This window comes from Rhinopithecus roxellana, chromosome 6, assembly GCF_007565055.1.
Source record: "Rhinopithecus roxellana isolate Shanxi Qingling chromosome 6, ASM756505v1, whole genome shotgun sequence".
In the NCBI taxonomy this organism is placed as follows: Eukaryota; Metazoa; Chordata; class Mammalia; order Primates; family Cercopithecidae; genus Rhinopithecus; species Rhinopithecus roxellana.
This window is the reverse complement of record NC_044554.1, coordinates 69600634-69623891: the sequence shown is the minus strand read 5'-3', so window position 1 is coordinate 69623891 and position 23258 is coordinate 69600634. Positions and strand designations below refer to the sequence as shown.

The window sequence follows — 23258 nt, the reverse complement described above, 5'->3', positions numbered from 1 at the left end:
TTTCCCAGTGTCTTCCCTGAGACATTCTGTTACACCAGGGGTTTGGTCTAGGTCCTGTTGCTTGCTGCACAGAAAGCCAATCACTGAGTCAAGGAGTATTGCTTGGAAAGAAGGCCTTATTTGGGTGCTGCGGCCAAGCAGAATAAAGGATCAGTCTCGAATTCATCTCCTCAAGCTACTAAAATCTGGGGTCTATAAAGTAGGGAAGAAAAGTAACTATGTGTGGGAAAACAGGAATTAAGGAGGGGTAAGAAAGAGGAGTTGGTCAACAAGCAAGTGGTCAGTTAGGTCAGTGAGGTGTCTGGTGTCTCATTGTTTAGATGTGATAAACCGGTAAGTTTCAGTTCCTTGAAGCTTTCTGGGAGGCTTGATGGTTGGTTTACCAAGAAAGGAACACTGATAAGACAAATGTAACTTTCTTAAGTTTTACCCTGGGAGGGTCAATTTCTAAGTTTAGTCAAAAGAAACCCAAAACATCTATTCTTTAGAACAGTTGGGCTGGTTTTAATTTCTTGCCACTCAATCACTTTCCTCTCCATTCCTACCTACTGCTTACTCCCAGAAGTAATTGCTCCAATAAATTATCATGTAGTACTTATTATGCATTTTTATTATTTAAATTTTACATCACCTTGTCTTCCATATAATGTGACATCAGGCAAGCCTTTTCATCTCTCTAAGCCTCAGTTTCCCCATTTGTAAAATGGAAATGTAATTATAAGCCTTACATAGTTATTACAAGTTTTTAAAATATTTACAAAGCACTTAAGCACAATGCCTGGGATTTGATGAGTTTTCCAAAATGATAGTGAATATTACTTCACATCTTTATCTGATCATGAACTCCTTAAAGGCAAGGACCACATCTTATTTATTTTATTTTCTGGACATAGGTTCTGGTGCTCCATGAATGTCTGTTGAATTGCATTTCCTGCCCCTGAATAGAAGCTAGGTCTCTACATCTGCTTCTATATCTCCATTTATTTATAGGCCTATTTGAGTCTTGTTCCTCAAAACTATGCCTAACAGGAAATTAAATCTCTCCACAGGTCTTCCAGAGTGCACTAAAGCAGAAGATAACATAAGATTTTTATCTTACCATGAAAGTGTTATCTGAAGGACAGCTAAGGCTTTGTGTTGTTCAACCAGTACATCTCACTTCATGGCTCCTTATATTTTTTATTCTAAAGTCTATCTCTTGTCTAAAACCTGCTCGACTTCCAATTTATCAAAGAAAACCTTTTATAGCTGCTTGGAATGCTCCAACAGATCAGTGTTTGATAAAATATAATTTAAGACTAAATTTGAAAATGTTTCCAGTGATTGGAAGCCCACTGGCCAAGGCCAGGGGGCAAAATGTCACTATATTTTATGTCAACAGATTGGGATACTATCCGTGGTATACATCACAAGGGGTCCCCATTAATGGAGGTCTCCCACAGAACATAAGTTTACAAGTACATCTGGAAAAAGCTGACCAAGATATTAATTATTACATCCCTGCTGAAGATTTCAGTGGACTTGCTGTTATAGATTGGGAATATTGGCGACCACAGTGGGCCCGGAACTGGAACGCAAAAGATGTCTACAGAAAGAAGTCAAGAAAGCTTATTTCTGATATGGGAAAGAATGTATCAGCTACGGATATTGAATACTTAGCTAAAGTGACCTTTGAAGAAAGCGCAAAAGCTTTCATGAAGGAAACCCTCAAATTGGGAATTAAGAGTCGACCCAAAGGTCTTTGGGGTTATTATTTATATCCTGATTGTCACAATTACAATGTTTATGCCCCAAACTATACTGGGTCATGCCCGGAAGAGGAAGTCTTGAGGAACAATGAGCTCTCTTGGCTCTGGAACAGCAGTGCTGCTTTATATCCTTCTATCGGTGTCTGGAAATCCCTTGGAGACAGTGAAAACATTTTGCGCTTCTCCCAATTTCGGGTGCATGAATCCATGAGGATCTCTACCATGACATCTCACGATTATGCTCTGCCTGTATTTGTCTACACAAGGCTAGGGTACAGAGATGAACCTTTATTTTTTCTTTCTAAGGTAAGAAACTTCTTGTCCAATGGTGGGGGATCTCCTCCTTATCTCTAAAAGGACATTTCTTTGTTAATTATGTTCTTTGAAGAATTGATTTCAATTAATGGTCTGCTATATAGGAGCATAATTCTTCCTTGACTAGTCATGCATTTAGACTCTTCATTTATGACAACTGAATTTTGATTATCTTATTCATTATTATTCTCTTAAGGAACAAAGTAAGGTGAGAAAGGGTTAAAGTAGATACCAGCAACTATTACATTTCCTGCACACCAACTTTAACTATATTCACAATTGGGCATTTTGGAAGGTTATCAAAATGATCAACAGTGAGCAGGTAGATAATCAAAAAGGATGTTTTGAAATGGAGTGTTTGCTCATACATGTGGAAGCAGAATTGTCTAGCCACTTAAACGAAAAATTCTGGGGAAAGTAGTGGGTATCCTAATTTTTTTTTTCTTCAAGATGGAGTTTTTTGCTCTTGTCACCCAGGCTGGAGTGCAATGATGCAGTCTTGGCTCACTGCAACCTCCACCTCTGGCGTTCAAGTGATTCTTCTGCCTCAGTCTCCCAAGTAGCTGGGTTTACAGGCACCCACCACCATGCCCAGCTAATTTTTGTACTTTTAGTAAAGATGGGGTTTCACCACGTTGGACAGGTTGATCTTGAACTCCTGATTTCAGGTGATCCACCAGCCTTGGCCTCCCAAAGTGCTGGGATTACAGGCATGAGCCACCGTGCCCAGCCTAATCTTTGGATTTGGATAATTTTGTGTAACTTTTCTACATTGAGAAGCCTTGGGACTTGTGGAGGGCTTCACGTGTGATGCAGTGATGTTTTCAGGTATTGCTGGACACCAGTGGTTTAATATATTTTAACAGAGGCATTTTTCCTTTCTGCACCATTGCAAATCTCAACTCACCAATATCTGTTAAAGATGTTCTGAGTTTCACATGCATCTGTTTGAAGAGACCACCAAACATGCTTTGTGTGAGCAATAAAGCTTTTTAATCACCTGGGTGCAGGCGGGCTGAGTCCAAAAAGAGAGTCAGCAAAGGGAGATGGGGTGGGGCCATTTTATAGCATTTGGGTGGGTAGTGGAAAATTACAGTCAAAGGGGGTTGTTCTCTGGTGGGCAGGGATGGGGGTCACAAGGTGATCAGTGGGGGAGCTTTTGAGCCAGGATGAGCCAGGAGAAGGAATTTCACAAGATAATGTCATCAGTTAAGGCAGGGACCAGCCATTTTCACTTCTTTTGTGGTGGAATGTCATCAGTTAAGGCAGGAATTAGCCATTTTCACTTCTTTTGTGATTCTTTACTTGTTTCAGGCCATCTGGATGTATATATACATGCAGGTCACAGGGGATACGATGGCTTAGCTTGGGCTCAGAGGCCTGACATTCCTGCCTTCTTATATTAATAAGAAAAATACCATAAAATAGTATTGAAGTGTTGGGGCAGTGAAAAGTTTTGGGGGGTGGCATGGAGAGATAATGGGCAATGTTTCTCAGGGCTGCTTTGAGCAGGATTAGGGGTCATGTGGGAACCTAGAGTGGGAGAGGTCAAGTTGAAGGAGGATTTTGTGGTAAGGGGTGATACTGTGGGGTTGTTAGAAGGAGCATTTTTCATGTAGAATGATTGGTGATGGCCTGGATATGATTTTGGATGAATTGAGAAACTAAATGGAAGATACAAGGTCCGAATAAAAGAAGGAGAAAACAGGTATTAAAGGACTAATAATTGGGAGGACCCAGGACATCCAATTAAAGAGTGCCCAAGGGGGTTCAGCGTAATTAGTTGCTTGATTGGTGGGTTTTTGGGTTCTATCCTTGAGTTTTTTTATGTTGTCATACACCAGGTCAGATTGATTTAGGTAAAAATAACACTATTCACTTAAAAATATACAGAGTCCTCCTTTTTCAGCAGTGACTAAGTCAAGGTCTTGGCGGTTCTGGAGGACAACTGCAGCTAAAGAGTCAACTTGGGCCTGGAGGACTGATAAAGTTTGTAATATGTCTGTGTTGCTAGCAGAGAAGTCATTAGAGAGGCTATGGAATGTCGTGACAGAGGTTGAAATGCCTGCTGTTCCAGTACCAAGAGCAATAGTGGAGGCAGAAAGTCCTAAACTGACAAGCAAAGGAATTAGTGAAATAACTCTTTTTTGTCGTGTTGGTGTCATGAGGGGAACAGGGAGCTCTTCAGTCCCATTTGCAAATTGAAGTTTTGGAGTAAGGGAAACTAGTGTGCACGTGCCTGTCCAATTAGTGGGTAGACACATGTAGGTAGAACGCCACAGAGGAAGAAGAGACTTGTATGAGGCAAAGCTGGAAATGCAAAGTAAAAAGATGAAAAGGAGTATTGAAAGTGGTGTCTTCTACCCAGACTCCTAGGGATCCAGCTAGGGTGGCAGCTGTCAGAGGTTGTAAAGGGGACTGATGGGGTAACTGTGTAGAGGGGGAGATTTGATTTTCATGGTGTATGAGAAAACATTGAGTGTCTATGAGCAAACTTTCACTGTTATTTATGGGGCTTGGTATGAGTAAACAAGAAGAGGGCCTGGGAGGAGAGTCTGATGACAAAGGGGAAGGTAGACAAGGATGGAGTGAAATACAGGGTAAGTGTCTTCCTAAGCAATAATTACTGCTAATGTTTCTAAGTTTGCCAGTATTGATAGAGGGCTTGTCTGTAATATGGAGCTGGAAGGCTCCAATTGCTTTCAGTGATGTGTGTAGTTGGGCTGTGGAGATGAACGAAAAGGTGAAAGGCTACCCAGGGGAATTCCAGTGGGTCTTTGCCGAGAGATACATAAAGGAGCAGCCACAGGAATAGTAGTTTGTGTTGTGACGGGTCCAAATATGGGGGGAGTAGAGTTGATATAAAGAGAAAGGTTTTTTGAGTAAGTGCAGAGGAGGGTGGCAGCTTGCTGATGTGAAATGTCTGGGGAGATCTTGCTGGACCTGTCTAGAAAGTAAAGAAGTTCTTCAGGAGGATAAAGGTGAGGGCTGTTAAAGGAAGTTCGGAGGTGTAGGGAGACAGGTGCCCAGTCTGTATGTAAGGCAGGGACAGCTGTGTAGGTGCTGGAAGAAAGGGAAATGCAAAGCCAGCAATTGTTTGCTAAGGAGGGATTAGAAACAGCTAGGAGAGAGTGAGTAACGTTGATAGGGTGGTGGAGATAGCTGGGGAGAGGTAGAGGGTGGCATAAGGATGGGAATGAGAATCAGAGTGAGTATAAAAGTAAAGAATAGAACTTCATCAGGGTGAAAGTATTGGAGGGTGCCCTGCCAGCAAAGATCATCTATCCACTCTAAGAGGGAGTTAAGAGTGGCCGTTTAGGGATAGCACCAGGAGATATCAGCTGTGATGTCTTGAAGAAACAGTGTAAACCAGCAGTGTAAACAAGAGTAGGGCATTTATGAGTAGTTGAGGACGATAAATAGGAATATGACTAGACAGAAGATAGCAGGGATGACTAGTTTTTGGGGCTCAGTCCAAGTAGTGGGGGTGACTGCGTAAAGCCCTGTTGGAATAAGTAGGGTAAGGATGAACAGACCTAATAGAATGAAGGGATGTATTAGGCTCATAAGGGTATTACTGTTCTTCAGAAATGCGAGTGAGTTTAAGGGAAGTAGGGGAGAGTACTTGCAACTTCCAGGAGAAAGAGGAGGTATTAGGCTGGTTGTCTGATGAACACAGCTTTATTCTGGAATAATGAGCCCAGTGGGCAGGATCCTGCAGACAAACGGCAGTTGGGGTACTATAGATGACTAAGTAGGGTCTGGTCCATCAAGGTTGTAGAGTTTGAGGGGTCAGATTCTTAACAAGAACTGATCGTCCAGCTAGGGTGTCTTCATATGGCTGGGAATCTGGAGTAGGCAAGAGAAGATTAGCAGCCTGGCTAATTTCCTGTCTAGCCTGCTGGAGGACGAGAAGATAGTCGCCTAGAGGGCTGGTGTCTGGGACAAGGTTGGGCTGAGCAAGAAAGTGCATCCATATAAAATTTCAAATGGACTGTACCCTATAACATCTCGAGGACAGGCTCTAATTCTGAGAAGGGCAAGAGGTGAAAGTACTGTCCAGTCCTTTTTAAGTTGGAGGCTGAGCTTAGTGAGGTGTGTCTTTAAAAGACGATTAGTCTGTTCTACCTTTCCTGAAGATTGAGGATGGTAAGGGATATGAAGTTTCCACAGAATACCAAGAGCCTGAGAAACTGCTTGAGTGATTTGACTAGTAAAAGCCGGTCCGTTATCAGACTGTATAGAGGTGGGAAGGCCAAACTGAGGAATTATCTCTAACAGAATGGAAGAAATGACCACAGTGGCCTTCTCAGACTCTGTGGGAAAGGCCTCTACCCATCCAGTGAAAGTGTCTACCCAGACCAAGAGGTATTTAGTTTCCTGACTCGGGGCAGGTGAGTAAAGTCAATTTGCCAGTCCTGGGCAGGGGTAAATTCTCGAGCTTGATGTGCAGGGAAGGGAGGAGGCCTGAACAATCCCTGAGGGGGAGTAGAATAGCAGACAGAACACTGAGAAGTGATTTCCTTGAGGATAGATTTCCACGATGGAAAGGAAATGAGAGGTTGTAAGAGACTGACTAGTGGCTTATAACCTACATGGAAGAGGTTATGAAATGATGACAGAACAGAGTGGGCCTGTGAGGCTGGAAGGAGATATTTTCCTTGGTCTAAGAACCATTTGCCTTGTGTGGGAAGAGATTGATAGGTGGAAGTTTCAGTGGGGGAATACATGAGAGTGACCGATGAGAAGGAGAAAAACTGACCATGAGGGACAGAAGCTGGAATGCTAGCTGTTTCTTTAGCTAACTTATCAGCACAAGCATTGCCTACAGCAATGGGATCTGACACCTTTTGATGGCCTTTGCAGTGAATGACTACAGCTTCCTTTGGAAGTAAAGTGGCCCTGACAAGAGTTTTTATCAAAGAGGCATTAATGATGGAGGACCCTTGTGTAGTGAGGAAACCTCTTTCTGCCCATGGTGGTGCAGGGTATGAAAGGCATATTTAGAGTCAGTATAAATATTGACGCGTAGTCCCTTTGCAAGAGTGAGGGCCCAAGTTAAGGCAATGAGTTCGGCTTGCTGAGAGGTAGTGGAGAGGGGCAGAGTGGTAGCCTCAATGATAGATGTGGAAGATACTATAGCATAGCCTGCCTCTGCTGGTGAGTGGTGATTAGGCCTGGTGGAACTGCCATCAATAAACCAAATGTGATCAGGGTGAGGAACAGGAAAGAAGGAAATATGGGAAAATGGGGTGAATGTCAGGTGGATCAGAGAGATACAGTCATGGGTGTCAGGTGTGGTATCTGGAATAATGTGGGAGGCTGCATTGAAGTCAGGGCCAGGAACAATGGCAATTGTAGGAGACTCAACAAAGGGTGAATATAGCTGAAGAAGCCAGGGAGCAGAAAGTATATGCATCAGGTGTGGGGAAGAAAATAGATTTTGGAAGTTATGAGAGCATAGTTTGTGATTTTGAGGGCCTCTAAAAGTATTAGGGTGGCAGCAGCCACTGCACGGAGGCATGATGTCCAGCCTAAAACAGTAAGGTTAAGTTGTTTGGACAAAAAGTCTACAGGGCACGGTTCCAGTCCTTGTGTAAGAATTCCGACTGCACAGCCCTGCACTTCAGCTGTGTGTAATGAAAAGGGTTGGGATAAGTCAGGGAGAGCTAGTGTGGGAGCAGTCTCTAAAGCTGTCTTCAAGGAATGGGAAGAGGAGTGGGAAAAGGATTTAGGATCTATGGGGTCAGCTAGGTTTCCTTTTGTGAGTTTATATAATGGTTTTGTTAGGATGGCAAAACCAGGTATCTGAAGGAAAAAGTATCGAACCATGTCTAGGAAGGAAAGGAGTTATTGTTTTGTAGAAGGTGTTGGGGTTTGAGAGATCAGTTGGAGATGATCGGCAGGGAGAGCATGTGTGTTTTTATGAAGAATTATGCTGAGGTAGGAAACGGATGGAGAAGAAATTTGAGCTTTGGAGGGGAATACCTGATATCCTTTGGGGAATAAATGTTGAAGGAGCAGGGGGGTGTCTTGTTGAGAAGATTCAAAGGAGGAGCTACAAAGTAGAAGATCATCAATATATTGAATAAGGTGAGAAGCAGAGGGGTAGAAAGAAAGTAAATCATGAGAAAGAGCTTGGCTGAAGTAATGAGGGCTGTCCCTGAAACCTTGTGGCAGCACAGCACAGGTAGTCACTGCTGGGACTGATGGGTGTCAGGGTCAGTCCAGGTAAAAGCAAAGAGAGGCTGGAATGAGGGGTGCAGGAAAATAGTGAAAAAAGCATCTTTAAGATCAAAAATGGAATAATGAGTTGTGGAGGAAGATATTGAGGACAAAAGAGTGTACAGGTTGGACAGTACAGGGTGGAAAGGCAAAACAATTTGGTTGATAAGGTGCAGATCCTGAACTAACCTGTAAGACTTGTCCAATTTTCAGACAGGTAAATGGGGGAATTGTAAGGAGAATTTATAGGTTTTAGAAGCCCATGCTGTAGCGGGCGAGTGATAACAGGTTTTAATCCTTTTAAAGCATGCTGCGGGATGGGATATTGGTGTTGAGCAGGGTAAGGGTGATTAGGTTTTAATGGGATAGTAATGGGCGTGTGATTGGTTGCCAGGGAGGGAGTAGAGGTGCCCCATACTTGTGGGTTAAGATGGGGGGATATGAGAGGAAGATGCAAAGGAAGCTTTGGATTGGGAAGAAGGGCGGCAATGAGATGTGGTTGTAGTCCAGGAATAGTCAGGGAAGCAGATAATTTGGTTAAAGTGTCTCAGCGTAATAAGGGAACTGGGCAGGTGGGGATAGCTAAAAAAGAGTGCATAAAAGAATGTTGTCCAAGTTGGCACCAGAGTAGGGGAGTTTTAAGGGGTTTTGAAGCTTGGCCGTCAATACCCACAACAGTTATGGGGGCAAGGGAAACAGGCCCTTGAAAAGAAGATAATGTGGAGTGGGTAGCCCCTGTATTGATTACACAGGGGATGGACTTACCCTCCACTGTGAGAGTTACCCGAGGCTTGGCGTCCGTGATGGTCCAGGGGGCTTAAGAGGCGATCGGGCAGCGTCAGTCTTCAGCCGCCAAGCTGAGCAGATCTGGGAAAGGGTCAGTCAGAGAGCCTTGTACTAGAGCTTTAGGAGCTCTAGGAGTGGCTGCTCTGGGCGAGCTAGGCAGTCTGATTTCCAGTGGGTCCCTCCACAGATGGGACATGGCTTGGGAGGAATCCTGGGCTGTGGGCATTCCTTGGCCCAGTGGCCAGATTTCTGGCACTTGAAGCAAGATCCTGATGGAGGAAGTCCTGTAGGAATGCTTGACTGCTGCGGCTTAGGGATGTGCAGCTTAGGCAATAGAAGTTCCCGTGTGCTGGAGGTGCGGATGGGTTTTGTCTCACAGCAGAGGCAGGTAATTGTAACTCAGAAATGCGTTGCCATCTGGCTGCCTTCTCTCTATTATTGTACACCTTGAAGGCTAGGTTAATTAATTCCTGTTGTGGGGTTTGAGGGCTGGATTCTAATTTTTGAAGCTTTTTTCTAATGTCAGGAGCTGACTGGGTGATAAAATGCATATTTAGAATGAGATGGGATTCTGACCCTTCAGGGTCTAGGGCTGTAAAGCTCAGGGTTGCTGCCAAACAAGCCATGAACTGGGCTGGGTTTTCATCTTTACCTTGGGTAGTTTAAGCTTGTCATAATTAACAGCTTTGTAAGCTGCCCTTTTAAGCCCTTCAACTAGGTAGGAAATCGTGTAATCTCTCCTAGCTATACCTGGGGAATCTGCCTGATAGTTCCACTGGGGATCCTCTCAGGGAACTGCTCTAATGCCTTCCTGGAGGTCTGGCTCGTGGAGCCAATGGTTGTCAGTGTGAGATTGGGCCAGAGAAAAAATGCTTTCCTATTCATCTGGGGAGAGGGTAGAAGTTAGGATGACATTTAAGTCACTCCAGGTTAAATTGTAGGACAGAGTTAGATATTGGAATTCTTGTATATATTTAGTGGGGTCTGATGAGAAAGAACCTAAATGCTGACATATCTGAAAGAGGTCTGATGAGAAAAAGGCACATGTACCCTGACTATGCCTTCAGCTCCAGCCACCTCTCTAAGAGGAAATTGTTGGGCAGGTGGGGGAGAGCTAGTCATGGAACTAAACCGTAAGCAGGACCAGGTGTCAGGAAGGGAGGTGATAGAAGGATTATAGGGTGGAGGAGCAGAGGCTGAGGAAGAATTGGGACCTAGCTCAGCCTGGTGACGAGCAGACTGGGGAGGAGGGGAGAGGTCAGATGGGTCTGTAGAAAAGGAAGATTGGAAAGACTCAACGGCACTTGGGGTTGGAACTGAGGGTACAGGCGCAAGGGACAGAAAAAGGATTTAGGAGGAATCACATTGGGAACAGAGACTAGGGAGGGAATGAAGTGTGAAAAATGCCTGGATGTAGGGCACCTCAGACCATTTGCTCACTTTTTGACAAAAATTATCTAGATCTTGTAGGATGGAGAAATTGAAAGTGCCATTTTCTGGCCATTTAGAGCCATTATCCAATTTGCACTGGGGTCAAGCGACATTGCAGAAGAAAATAAGGCATTCACGTATTAGGTCAGGTGTGAGTTGAAGAGGTTTTAAATTTTTGAGAACACAGGCTAAGGGAGAAGAGGGAGGAATAGAGAGTGGAAGGTTGCTCATAGTTAAGGAGGTAAGCCCAGAGAAATGAGAGGGTAGAGACACAGAGAGAAGGGGTGGGGGGGTGCTTGTCCCCCAGAAAAGTGGAGAGAAAAGAAAGGATAGAGACATGGAGAGAAGGGGAAGGGGGTACTTGCCTCTCAAAAAAGTGGTGCTTGCCACTAAGGGTGAAGGACCAAGGCAGGCGTCCCCATGGTGATCGGACACCTCTGAAACGTGGGTGAATAATCAAGCAGGGGTCCCCGCAGTGATTAAACACCAAGGGAAGACTGTCTTCCCGAGTCCATGACTGGTGCCAGAGTTTTGGGTTCACAGATAAAACGTGTCTCCTCTGTCTCTACAAGAAAAAGAAAGGAACTGAAATTAAGAGAAGGGAGAGATTGAAAGATGGCACCAGGAGTGAAAGGAGAAAGAGTTTGAGGGATAGTGAGAGAGGTTGGATAAGAGAGTAAAAAGAGGCCGCTTACCCAATTTAAAATTGGTGAGATGTTCCTTGGGCTGGTCAGTCTGAGGACCCGAGGTCGTAGGTGGATATTTCTCGTGGAGCAAAGAGCAGGAGGATGGGATTGATCTCCCAAGGGAGGTCCCCTGATTCGAGTCATGGCACCAAATTTCATGCATGTCTGTGTGAAGAGACCACCAAATAGGCTTTATGTGAGCAATAAAGCTTTTTAATCACCTGGGTGCAGGTGGGCTGAGTCTGAAAAGATAGTCAGCAAAGGGAGATAAGGGTGGGCCATTTTATAAGATTTGGGTGGGTAGTGGAAAATTATAGTCAAAGGGGGTTGTTCTCTGGCGGGCAGGGGTAGGGATCACAAGGTGCTCAGTGGGGGAGCTTTGGAGCCAGGATGAGCCAGGAGAAGGAATTCCACAAGGTAATGTCATCAGTTAAGGCAGAGACCAGCCATTTTCACTTCTTTTGTGGTGGAATGTCATCAGTTAAGGCAAGAACCAGCCATTTTCACTTCTTTTGTGATTCTTCACTTGCTTTGGGCCATCTGGACCTATATGTGCAGGTCACAGGGGATACATGGCTTAGCTTGGGGCTCAGAGGCCTGATACTGACTTCTAGGCATCCTAAGGAGGAGGCATAGAAAATACCCAGGTGAGGTATTTTACAGTGACCAGGTATCTTTGGAACATAAATGGAGTGTATTCATCAGAGGGAGGAATGATGCATATGTATGAAATATGCTAAGTGCCATACCTCCGAGGTCATTCATGAGGTGAAGGAGGAAGGAAATAAAGTCTCTACTGTGAACTTCTCTTCATACCACCTAGAAAATCAGTGATAAATAATTTATGAAGAAGAATAGGAAGTCAGTACAGTCTGAAAGGTTTTAAAAAGTTACCTAGGCTGGGTGCAGTGGCTCATGCCTGTAATCCCAGCACTTTGGGAGGCTGAGGCGGGTGGATCATGAGGTCAGGAGTTCAAGACCAGCCTGACCAAGATATTGAAACCCCATCTCTACTAAAAATAGAAAAATTAGCCAGGTGTGGTGGCAGGTGCCTGTAATCCCAGCTACTGGGGAGTCTGAGACACAGAATTGCTTGAATCTGGGAGGCAGAGGTTGTAGTGAGCTGAGATTGTGCCACTGCACTCCAGCCTGAGCAACAGAGTGAAACTCAATCTCAAAAAAAAAAAAAAGAAAGAAAGTAATCTAAATCTTTACAAAATAATGTTGACTCTGGAATTGAATCAAAATCTAAATACCAGCTTCTTTTATAAAACATCTTTTCTATATTTGACTCAACCAAGTTCCTTTCTTTAGTGATAATAAATTGACTTTTAGAAGAAACAATAAACTCTATGGGACAAAATGTTCATTTCAAAAGATGAATTTAGACTACTGGGACATTCTGCACATTCTGTGAACCTGGGTAAGCTTCTTTTTCTAGTAGCTGTAGCCTTGGAAATGCTCTTTTCCCTCTCAGGAAAAAAGGAGCAACAGTTTGGGTTTCATCTCATTCTGCACTCTTTTTTTTCCAAGTGACAAGCTATTTCCAAGTGTTTTAAACTATAAGTGTACCCACCATTGTACCCTATTGACTTTAAAAATCTGCCCATAATTTTTATTTTTATTTATTTATTTATTTTTAGTTGAGTTTCCCTCTGTCGTCCAGGTTGGAGTGCAGTGGCATGATCTCGGCTCACTGTGATCTCTGCCTCCTGGGTTTAAGTGATTCTCCTGCCTCAGCCTCCGAGTAGCTGGGATCACATGCATGCACCGCTATGCCCAGCTAATTTTGGGGTTTTTAGTAGAGATGGGGTTTTGCCGTGTTGGCCAGGCTGGTTTCGAACTCCTGATCTCAAGCGATCCACCCACCTTGGCCTCCCAAAGTGCTAGGATTACAGGCATGAGCCACGGCGCCTGGCCCTGCCTATAATTTTTTTTTTTTGTAAGTTCAACATCTAACTTTTATTTATTTTTATTTTTTAACTTTTTTTTGAACTTTTACATATTTAATTCAATTAAACAAAGTAGTAAAAATGAATGAATTACAACAACATATCTCAGTATGTGTGAATCTTAGAGACAGTTGAATGAAAAGGGCGAGTCCTAGAAGAATCCTGCCTATAATTTTTAAAAAGCCTGATATTCATTTGTACCAAACTCTTAATGACCATTAATGGCTTCCACTTCTGATTTTTCCAACAGTCTCTGAATTTTAAAATGCACATACATACAGTTAAGATTACAAAGAAGATTCACTAGTAAGTAGCAAATCTCTTAAAATCCCTGGATTTGGTGTCTTCATGTACAAAATGAGACAATATTACCTGCCCTACTGACCTAGCAAAAGTATGATGAAAATCAAATGAGAACATGCATATGAAAACTGAAGTTCTACAGAAACCTATGTGGTATGGCTATTACTTTTTTAACAGCCATCAAAGCCTTAAACTTACACATGGGATATTTAAGAGTGGAATCTCAGGCAGTAGCTATAGCTTGGGGAATACAGAGGCAGTCAAACCTCATTTCACCCAGAAGATTGCCTATATTATTTACATATGAATGCAACCTAGATATAATCTGATGCTGTGCTTTTAAAATATTTATTATTTATTATTAGTTTTCCATTTGTAAACATTTAGGGGGTACAAGTGCAGTTTTGTTACATGGATATATTGAGTGGTAGTGAAGTCTGGGCTTCTAGTGTACCCATCACCTGAAAAGTGTACATTTTACCCGACAGGTCATTTCTTATCCCTCACTCTCCTCCACCCTTTTATCTTTTGGAGTCTCCAATGTCTATTATTGTACTCTGTATGTCCATATTTACTCATCGTTTAGCTCCTACTTACCAGTAAAAACATGTGATATTTTACTTTCTGTTTCTGAGTTATTTCACTTAAGATAATGACCTCCTGTTCCATTTGTGAGATATGCTTTTAAAAATTAACAAGAGGAGTTTCCTTGCCTATAGATTTAAAGATGTTTATCCTTGTCATTAATTCATTCTGTCTCTGGTACGGCACAAAGGCAGCTCATTAGTAATGCTCCAGCTCCCCACAGTGGGCACCTTGCTTACATGCACTCTGGTAAGCGTCAGGGACTGACATGGAAGTGTTGAGTGAATCCCCTGAGTAGCCCTACCCTCTGCTTCTGAAACCATGATTCAGGTCGGAGGATCCTGTGTAGGCACAAAGCACCCTGTGCCACAGTGGGTCCTGGGAGGCTCCTTTTCAGTTCATCTTCTTTGTTCCTTTCTTTCTCCTTAATGTGACAACACCCCTGTGGCTCAAGCTTTCAGGTGTCCCAATCTGCACCCAGAAGCACTTTTATCTGTGACTTTCCTCGCTGGGTAGTGCCCTTGCTTTTCTGATCCCCAAAACATAGCTACTTTGTGATTCATTCAACACCCTGCTCTCTGTGAGGTGACAGTGAACTAATTTGGTGAGAAACTGATTTGAAAACTAATTTGGAAGAAACTAACAGCAGCCTCAGAAGGTGTGTGTGGCTTTTCACCAGAAACATCTGCCACTTACATACTTACTATAGATCAATAACCTATAAATATAAAATGTAAATGTTATGTCTTTATTCTCCTTTGATGACAATGCCTTAATCAAAAGGAGAGCTGTTGGGGGTTTCTGCCCTGATCACACCATGTGACTGTATGACACCATTTTCAGGGAAGTTTCAAAGTGAGGGGAGTGAGGAGTTCTGCTCCCTTATGTCTTTGCCCAAAGAGGGAGTGGACACAGACTCAGTAGAGTCTTCAGTCTTGGTACTGCAGGGATGGCCCCTTCTCTGTCCCTGTTCATCGTGCCATTGACAATTTTCAAAATTCTTTCATTTATATTATCTCATTTGAGCCTCTCCTTCCTGTCATGTCAGCTATGACCTGTTCAGCAGATATTATAATCGTACGAAATGAAAATGGATGTTAACCTGAAAGGGAAATTAGTTTAAACCAAAATCTCTTTCCTTGTTGAAAGTCACAAGACAATTGCCCAGAAACAAACAAACAAACAAACAAATAAAAGCTTTAAAAACTGATCTTGTAAAACCTTTAATTTGAGTGTTAGACAATAAGAGTGTCAGGTAAAGAGATTTATCTCTCAAGTATTAATATTAAGTGCCCAATGGCAAAATAGCATTTACAGTTCTGCTTTTGTTTTCCACCAAATCACCTAATAACATTTTCTAGCATTTAATTGGTAGAAATTCACCCTTGGAGTAAAAGGTGAATGCTTAGTATCCTAAAGATTGGGGGAATGTGTTATAATTTAACAAACTAGGAAACCAACTACATATATTCCAATCTTAATTTCCTCCAGAAAACGGCCTAGATCCATGTTAATCTTTAAACACTAAAACAATAACCCTTTAAGATTATAAAATCAAAATTCTCTCTGCTAAAACCTTACCTTTGTCTATCTTAACCGTATTGCAGAAAATTCCAGCGACTTTACCATGACTGGATGAATCATAAATAAAGCCCATTAGGCCAGATACTTAGAAATTAAACACACATAATTTCAGGGACAAATATAAAAACTGGACCAAATCAGAGCCTGCAAGCCCTTAACGTTGCTTCTTTGCCTGGCCTTGGAATTGAAATGATATAAACCCATCCAAATAACTATGAGGATGAAGTGTTACTGAGGCATGTTGCAAAATGGAAAAGGAACCTGGTTAAGAGGATCCCATTTGGAGAAGGAAAACTTCTGGATTCTTTTCCCGGAACACATACACATGACCTGGTATGTGGGTATGTGCCCCTGATTTATTTCAATTAAATAATTTCTGATAAGCATTTACAGACTCATTGTCTTCAAAATAACATCCTGCATGGCAAAATATGTTTTTCTTTAAAAATATTTTTATGTTTTTGCATATGGTTACAGAGTGTGATTTTTGAGCATTGGTTTATTCAGCATTTGTGTCACTCTAAGAAAATAGAAAATAGTATCTAAGGAGTATATGAGCTCAGTACCAGACCTATTATACTGAACTCAGACTCTAATCCTAATCCCTGGTGGGTTTTTTGCTTTTTGTTTTTGAGGCAGAGTCTCGCCCTGTCATCCAGGCTGGAGTGCAAAGGTGTGATCTCGGCTCACTGCAACCTCCACCTCCTGGGTTCAAACGATTCTCCTGCCTCAGCCTCTGAGTAGCTGGGATTACAGGCACCCACCACCATGCCTGGCTAATTTTTTTGTTTGATTTTTAGTAGAGACGGGGTTTCACCATGTTGACCATGCTGGTCTCAAACTCTTGCCCTTGTGATCCACCCGCCTCGGCCTCCCAAAGTGCTGGGATTACAGGCGTGCACCACCGCGCCTGGCCCCCGGTGGGTTGTTTTACATTCAAATTAATAATGAGCTCTACTCTCTTCAATCTAGCAAGATCTAGTCAGCACCATAGGAGAAAGTGCTGCCTTGGGAGCTGCAGGCATTGTTATTTGGGGAGACATGAATTTAACTTCATCCAAGGTAAGTCAGTATCTTGAAGGTATATTTAATGTTTTTTTAAAAAGTATTTCTCTGCTTTCTTGGAGAACTTACTCTCATGACTTCCATAGCAAACCAGCTTTAGAATAAATATTCCACATCAGTGCCTGATACATAGAAAAGGCTAAAAAATATTGTTAACTTTTATAAAGATAGTAATAATAACACTGACATTTGATGAATATTTATGATACACTAAGGTTGTGCTAAGAGATTTTTTGAGTCGGATTTGCTCACTTCCTGGTCATATGAGGTAGTGACCATCGTCCTCATTTACAGATGGTGAAACTAGAGAGGAAACCAACTAGGTTAACAGCTATTTAGGATAGTTAGTGGTAAAGTTGGCATTAGCCACAGTTTGATGATGGACACCTTGCATTTTAACGACTATAGAAAATGTGTTATGTACTATTTTGAGAGGTAGAAACAGGTGGTAACTTTTTAATTCTCCACAATGAAGTTATTTTTTCTCTACAGAGAAATGAGCTAAAAATTAACAGCATTTAAAATAACATTTATGGCTGGGCACGGTGTCTCAGACCTGTAATTCCTGCACTTTGGGAGGTGGGATCACTTCAGGCCAGGAGTTCGAGACCAGCCTGATTGACGTGGAGAAAGCCAAGCTCTACTAGAAATATAAAAATTAGGCGAGTGTGATGACATATGCCTGTAATCCCAGCTGCTTGGGAGGCTGAGGCAGGAGAATGGCTTGAAGCCGGGAGGCAGAGGTTGCAGTGAGCCAAGATGATGACATCGCACTTGAGCCTGGATGAAAGAGTGAGACTCCATTTCAAAAAAAAAAAGAAAAATAAAAAGATTTATATGGCTTTTCAAATTTCTCTCAGCTGAGATATTTTTTTACTTCAGGAAAGATTCTTAGTTTTCCCCAATCCATATTAATTACAATTTCTTCCATATTTCCAGATGTGGTTTGTTTATATTTCTATAGTGTAATGCATTTTAACTTGAATACTGGTACCCTTGACACTTTTTGCTAAATTGAGGTTTTTGCAAGTCCATGATGATCTGATATTATTCTTAGAATTTCACAGTCTCAGTTTGTTGCTACTGAGATAATGTTCATGAAACTGTTTATGCCTATGCCCACATATGAGAATTAGAAAGAAACCCAGAGGATTAATTCCTGACTTCTCAGGTGTGATATTTCCACCACAGCCCCTTGGTGGCTCCTCAGAAGAGCTTCATCAGGAAGGTGGGCGGACACAGGTGGCCTCTGTTTAGAACAGGTAATAGGAACCATATACACAAAAGTTACCTAGTCAGCCATATAGACTTTTCTGTGTTTGAATTGTATTAGAAGTACAGAACCCAGGACAGTTGATGGAAATTAACAGGAAAGTCCAGAAGGCTATAATACTCGGTAGAATGGTGGAATAAGATGATTTGACAATAAATGATAGGACTGTGATTCAGGCTGTAACACAACCACAGAAGGCCCCACATACCTGAATGGTAGCCTGAGGGCAGCAGTTCTGGTACATTCCTAATTTGGGTTTGTTCCTTTTCCTTTTATACCCATTAACTTGGGAGCTAGAAGGAAGAGAAAAAGAATGTAAATTGGAGAAAGGCAAGGTCCCATGTGCTGATTCTGGGGGCCATTTGCAAGTCCAGTTGCTTAACCTGACTGTAACATAGTATACATCTCCCACCCCTCAGACCTCTCCCCTTTCTGATTTGGGATCCTTGTTATAGTGCCCAGGAGCCTACAAGTTCAACAACTGGAACCAAGCCATTATGTTTTAATCAAGACCAAAGAACTGTTCTAGAAGCTCTAATTCTATCAGTACCAGCGAGAAACACTAAAATTGATTTCTTTCTACATTTCTATCAGGGAGAAACACTAAAATCAATTTCTTTCCACATTTCTAGGCCAACTGTACAAAGGTGAAGCAGTTTGTGAGTTCTGATTTAGGGAGCTACATAGCCAATGTGACCAGAGCTGCTGAGGTATGCAGCTTTCACCTCTGCAGGAACAATGGGAGGTGCATAAGGAAGATGTGGAACTCACCCACTTACCTTCACTTGAACCCCGCAAGTTACCACATAGAGGCCTCTGAGGATGGGGAATTTACTGTGAAAGGAAGAGCATCTGATACAGACCTGGCAGTGATGGCAGATACATTTTCCTGTCATTGTTATCAGGGATATGAAGGAGCTGATTGCAGAGAAGTAAAGATGGCTGATGGCTGTTCTGGGGTTTCCCCTTCTCCTGGTTCACTAATGACACTTTGTCTACTGCTTTTAGCAAGTTATCGAAGCATTCATTTGTGAGACAATTGAGTTTAAAGGAAATTTTGTGGTCTCTAGCGTAGTCATTTAAAGAAGGATGTAACTTACGACAATTTTTTTCTCTTATGAATTCTATTGAGAGGTGTTGTAAGTAGACATTATGTATGTCACTTAACATAAACAGAAACGTATTATTTTATTTGCCTCCAATCTGGCTAGGAAATCAGATCTGGAGTAAAGTCAATGTACACTTCCTCTTTATTGGAATATTTAAGTTGCATTTAAACTAAAACTAGTATAATTTAGTCTTTACATGAATGTACATACATAAAATTATATACAAAATATTAAATTATTCATTTCAAAGACTTTTTTTCAAGGTGGCAATTTATTCAAGGACACATTACTAAGTAATCATCTGATTTAACAGAAGGGGTCACCTGGTCAACTGGTCGACTGAGGAGGGCTAACTGCAGTTTCTATTCTAGCCTCGGGTTCACACTAGGTTTCTATTTCCCACCTGGACTCATTGAGTGCAGAACCATTCCTGGCATGGCTTCTCATGAGGGGCCAGAGACTGAGGTAAGGGGGAGTCACTCCCAACTTGCAAAGCACCAATTCTAAGATGGCACTTTGAGTCCTTCCTTCACAGACCGTGGCAGTCTGAATACTGTGAAGGCTTTGTGATAATATTCATGTTGACCTACGCTGACACTGCTGTAGATCTGGAAGCTGGAGCCATATTAGCAAAAATCATTATGTAGAAAAAGTGACATTTAAGGTGCCCAGAAGTGCTATTGAAAAGGAGGCCTATGCGAAATGTCAGATATTTTTGCTTTCCCCTTCCCATATATGATTTTGAATAGTGAATTCAGAGTCATTTTGCATCTAATTTGAATCATGGTTTCACTACGTATCTGATTGTGTGATCTTGGGAAAGTTACCTACAGTCCCTGTTTTGTTATCTGAAATTCAGTAATATAACTCCTACCTCAATTAATTATTCTGAGGAGTAAATGGAATAACATACCCCTTATGTACTTGGACTCTGCTGTTGATCCTCAACTGATTTTATTTTATTTTATTTTTTTGTAGTGATGGGGTCTTGTTTTGTTATTCAGACCAGTCTCAGACTTCTAGGCTCAAGAGATCCTCTTGCTCAGCCTCCCAAGTTCCGGGATTGTAAGTGTGAGCCACTGCACCCAGCCTCAACCAACTCTTGACTACCAAAGTAACGGAAAAGTGCAGGATAAAATAGGGTCTTGGGCAATTTTCACTTCTTGATGCTATGTTCTGTTTAAAATCACTTATACACATTGTGTTGTTCTCTTGAGAGTCATGCTTAATTGATAGGACTTCCTTCTTCTGGAGACAATCTACTTGAAAGGTAAACTCAAAATAAATATGACGCTGCTGTAGAAGGAATTATAGTTGATTCAACCTCCTTCTTCACCTCTGTTTTTCTGTGAAACATTTGAAATCCAGGTGCGTTCTTTTCAACTCTGAGTCTCTGCTCAGACCTCAGTAGGTCTTCAACAAGTATCGTTAAATGAAGGAATTAACGAGTGATTCAGAAACCTGAATCAGTAGAACCTATAAATACGTTGTAATTTTTTTTAACTCTGCACATCAAAAGTGAGTTATTGCAAAGTTCTCCGCAAGCATTACTGTTCTATTTTTATCCTAACAGATTAGCTTGTACAATCATATATCCTCATTCCCCTGTGAAGAATTGAGACCTGGAGAGAATAAATCTCTTGACAAATTCAAATGGCGAATTTGTAAAAGAGCCCAGTTTGTTATCCCAGTTGCTGAGTTTTCTTTCTATCATAACTTTGTCTTCCTCTTCTTGTAATTGAATCCAAATATACTTGTTCTAATTTTAAGCATAAATTTAATGCATTTAAACATTTTTCTTAATTTAGTCTGCTACTACTGGTTATATTCAATCATTTCTCACATTTTGCAGCTGTAGATTACCTGTGTATTTAATTTGGCTCACTGCTCCTGGATAGGAAATCTACCTCCTACTCTGCTTGATGACCTCGGGTTCTTGGGATCATTGTAAATTTCCTTTATAGAAACAGCAAGATACCAGTCACTGTAATCTTTGGTGCTCTCCCTTATAAAAGGGAGATAACTAATAATAATAATAATAAATAATTTTTGTCCTTTTATACAGATTTAATGATATAAACTAGGTAACATAGCACAAAAGCTGGCATGTAAAACATTCTAGGAAATGTTAGCTGTTATTATGAAGTACTTTCAATACCGGTTCTCAAAAAAGCTGTGATAGGTAATATTTCTATTTTGAAGTACAAGAAATTATGTGTGACTCAGAATAGTGAAATGACTTACTTAATATCACACAGAAGTTCCCAGGCTTTAAACCTTTACTTTTGAAACTTCAACTAGTTTTCTTTCCATCAGATCTTAGCAGAAACTATAGAAGACTTATTTGTACTTTTTAAAAACCAATTTACAGAGAAATATAATTCACAAATATAGTGATTCTGATATCAGGCAGTCAGTGCTTTTTTTGACCCTGTGGAAGAAAAACTGTTAAATTAACTGGTCTACTAGCAATGCACCCATCTGACATACTCTAAGTGTCTAAATTTTATTTATTCATAAAGAAACCAGGGCCTCCTAGGAAAATGTCTGATTCCAGGCCTATCTAAGACAGGAATTGCTCAAGATGAGTCTGGAATCTCTTGTTATAACATAAAACAAAGAAGCTATCAAGGATTACTAGGATTGTATCAAAAGCACCCTTGAGTCAACTTAAACAGCCTCCCACTGTCAAACATGTGAAATTTGAAAAATCACTGAAGAAATATTAACTGCAACGAGTTGAAATACATCAGATATATTTAAATCCATGAAGTCAAAATGATACTAAAAAAAAACCCCAAATTTTTCATTGTCCACTTTTGAACAACTCATTACTCTGAAAACTGATAATCAATCATTTATTCTGCATTTCCTACATAATCTATACCTGAGCATAACCAAATAGTGAAGGAGAGTAAGTTTCTTTTTATTCAAGCCAATAAATGGGGAAAGTATGATGTAATTAGAATAGAACAATTTTGTAACTTCTAATTAATGGATAGAAGCATTGATCCTCAATAGTTGCTGAAATCACAAAAAAGAGTCAACCAGACAATTATAAACCACCTAGTTGAGTATGAAACATTAACTAAGAATAATCCTTCCAGAAATCAAGCTGAAATTTGATCAGACCTTTAAAATATAGCTACTTCCAACGTTTTCAGTATGGTTTGGGGAAAAAAAATCCATCTACTAACTCAAGAAACATAAAGAATAAGGGAAAATGCTAAACAAGAAGTTAGAGATGACATCATCAAAATTTAGATCCTAGGGAACTCCATAGGACAAACAACTTGAATTTATCAACAAAGAGGAAAAAAAAAATGGAGAAGGAATCCATATGTATGTCAACATGGAGCTTGCTAAATTATAGTACATCTGCATATTGGGGTAGTATTCAATTTTACAAAGAAATGAGGAATAACATCTATATGCCGATCTCAAAAGATGTCTAAAAGTTATCTTGTTTAGACTTTATTTTGACCGCCTTCTAATCATATTGAGAAAAACTCATGATCTCAGATATTAGGAATGTATTTTCGGTCACAATTTAGAAAGACTTCCTGGAGATAGCTAAACTAAAGTTTCTTAAACATGTACTGGGCCTGAAATTCTAAGGATCTTATGAATGTACTGAGTTTGAAATTCTATTACAGATAAAAAGCCATAAATGATTCAAGGAAATGATAATTTCATCAAGTAAAGGAAACCAGGAAATGCCATTTGAAGCCACACACAACAAATATAAAATAATATATGGTACTGTCATTGTTTTTGAGATTTTGCTTATTCTAAACCTTGAACAACAGATCTGTTACAGTATTATAATTATAAACTTATATAATAAAGAATTAATAACTGGAAAAATTAATTTTGTATGAAAGTGAATGTTAGTATTATGGTTTTTGTTCCTACCAGAGAACTAAATACATACAGACACTGTCACTTTTGTATTTAATGCCGATCTTAAGAACTTGGAAAAATTTGAATGTTACTGAAAATTCATATATGAACTAGACACTTTGTTCCCTTCTGAGGGCCCAGGAGCTATCAATCTTTTATTTCTAGTATCACTTTAATTGTACAAACTTAAAATGGGGGATTTTGTTCTCTGTTTCTGGAAAATAAAAGTTCCTAGGTTATCATTGGGACTACTTAGTGCATTCTGCATTCTGTTCCACTAAGACACCTAGTAT

The 23258-nt window shown here is 40.9% G+C and overlaps 1 protein-coding gene across 1 annotated transcript in view; it reads left to right on the top strand.

Moving 5' to 3' along the window:
* Positions 1-19314, top strand: part of HYAL4 (hyaluronidase 4) — a 41528-nt gene extending 22214 nt beyond the window's left edge. Inside the window, exons 3-5 of the mRNA XM_010367989.2 lie at positions 1050-2054; positions 16588-16677; positions 18586-19314. Of these exons, the coding sequence (XP_010366291.2) occupies positions 1101-2054; positions 16588-16677; positions 18586-18987 (1446 nt within the window). The 5' untranslated portion in view covers positions 1050-1100 and the 3' untranslated portion in view covers positions 18988-19314. The remainder of the gene's footprint in view (positions 1-1049; positions 2055-16587; positions 16678-18585) is intronic.
* The last annotated feature ends 3944 nt before the right edge of the window (positions 19315-23258 follow it).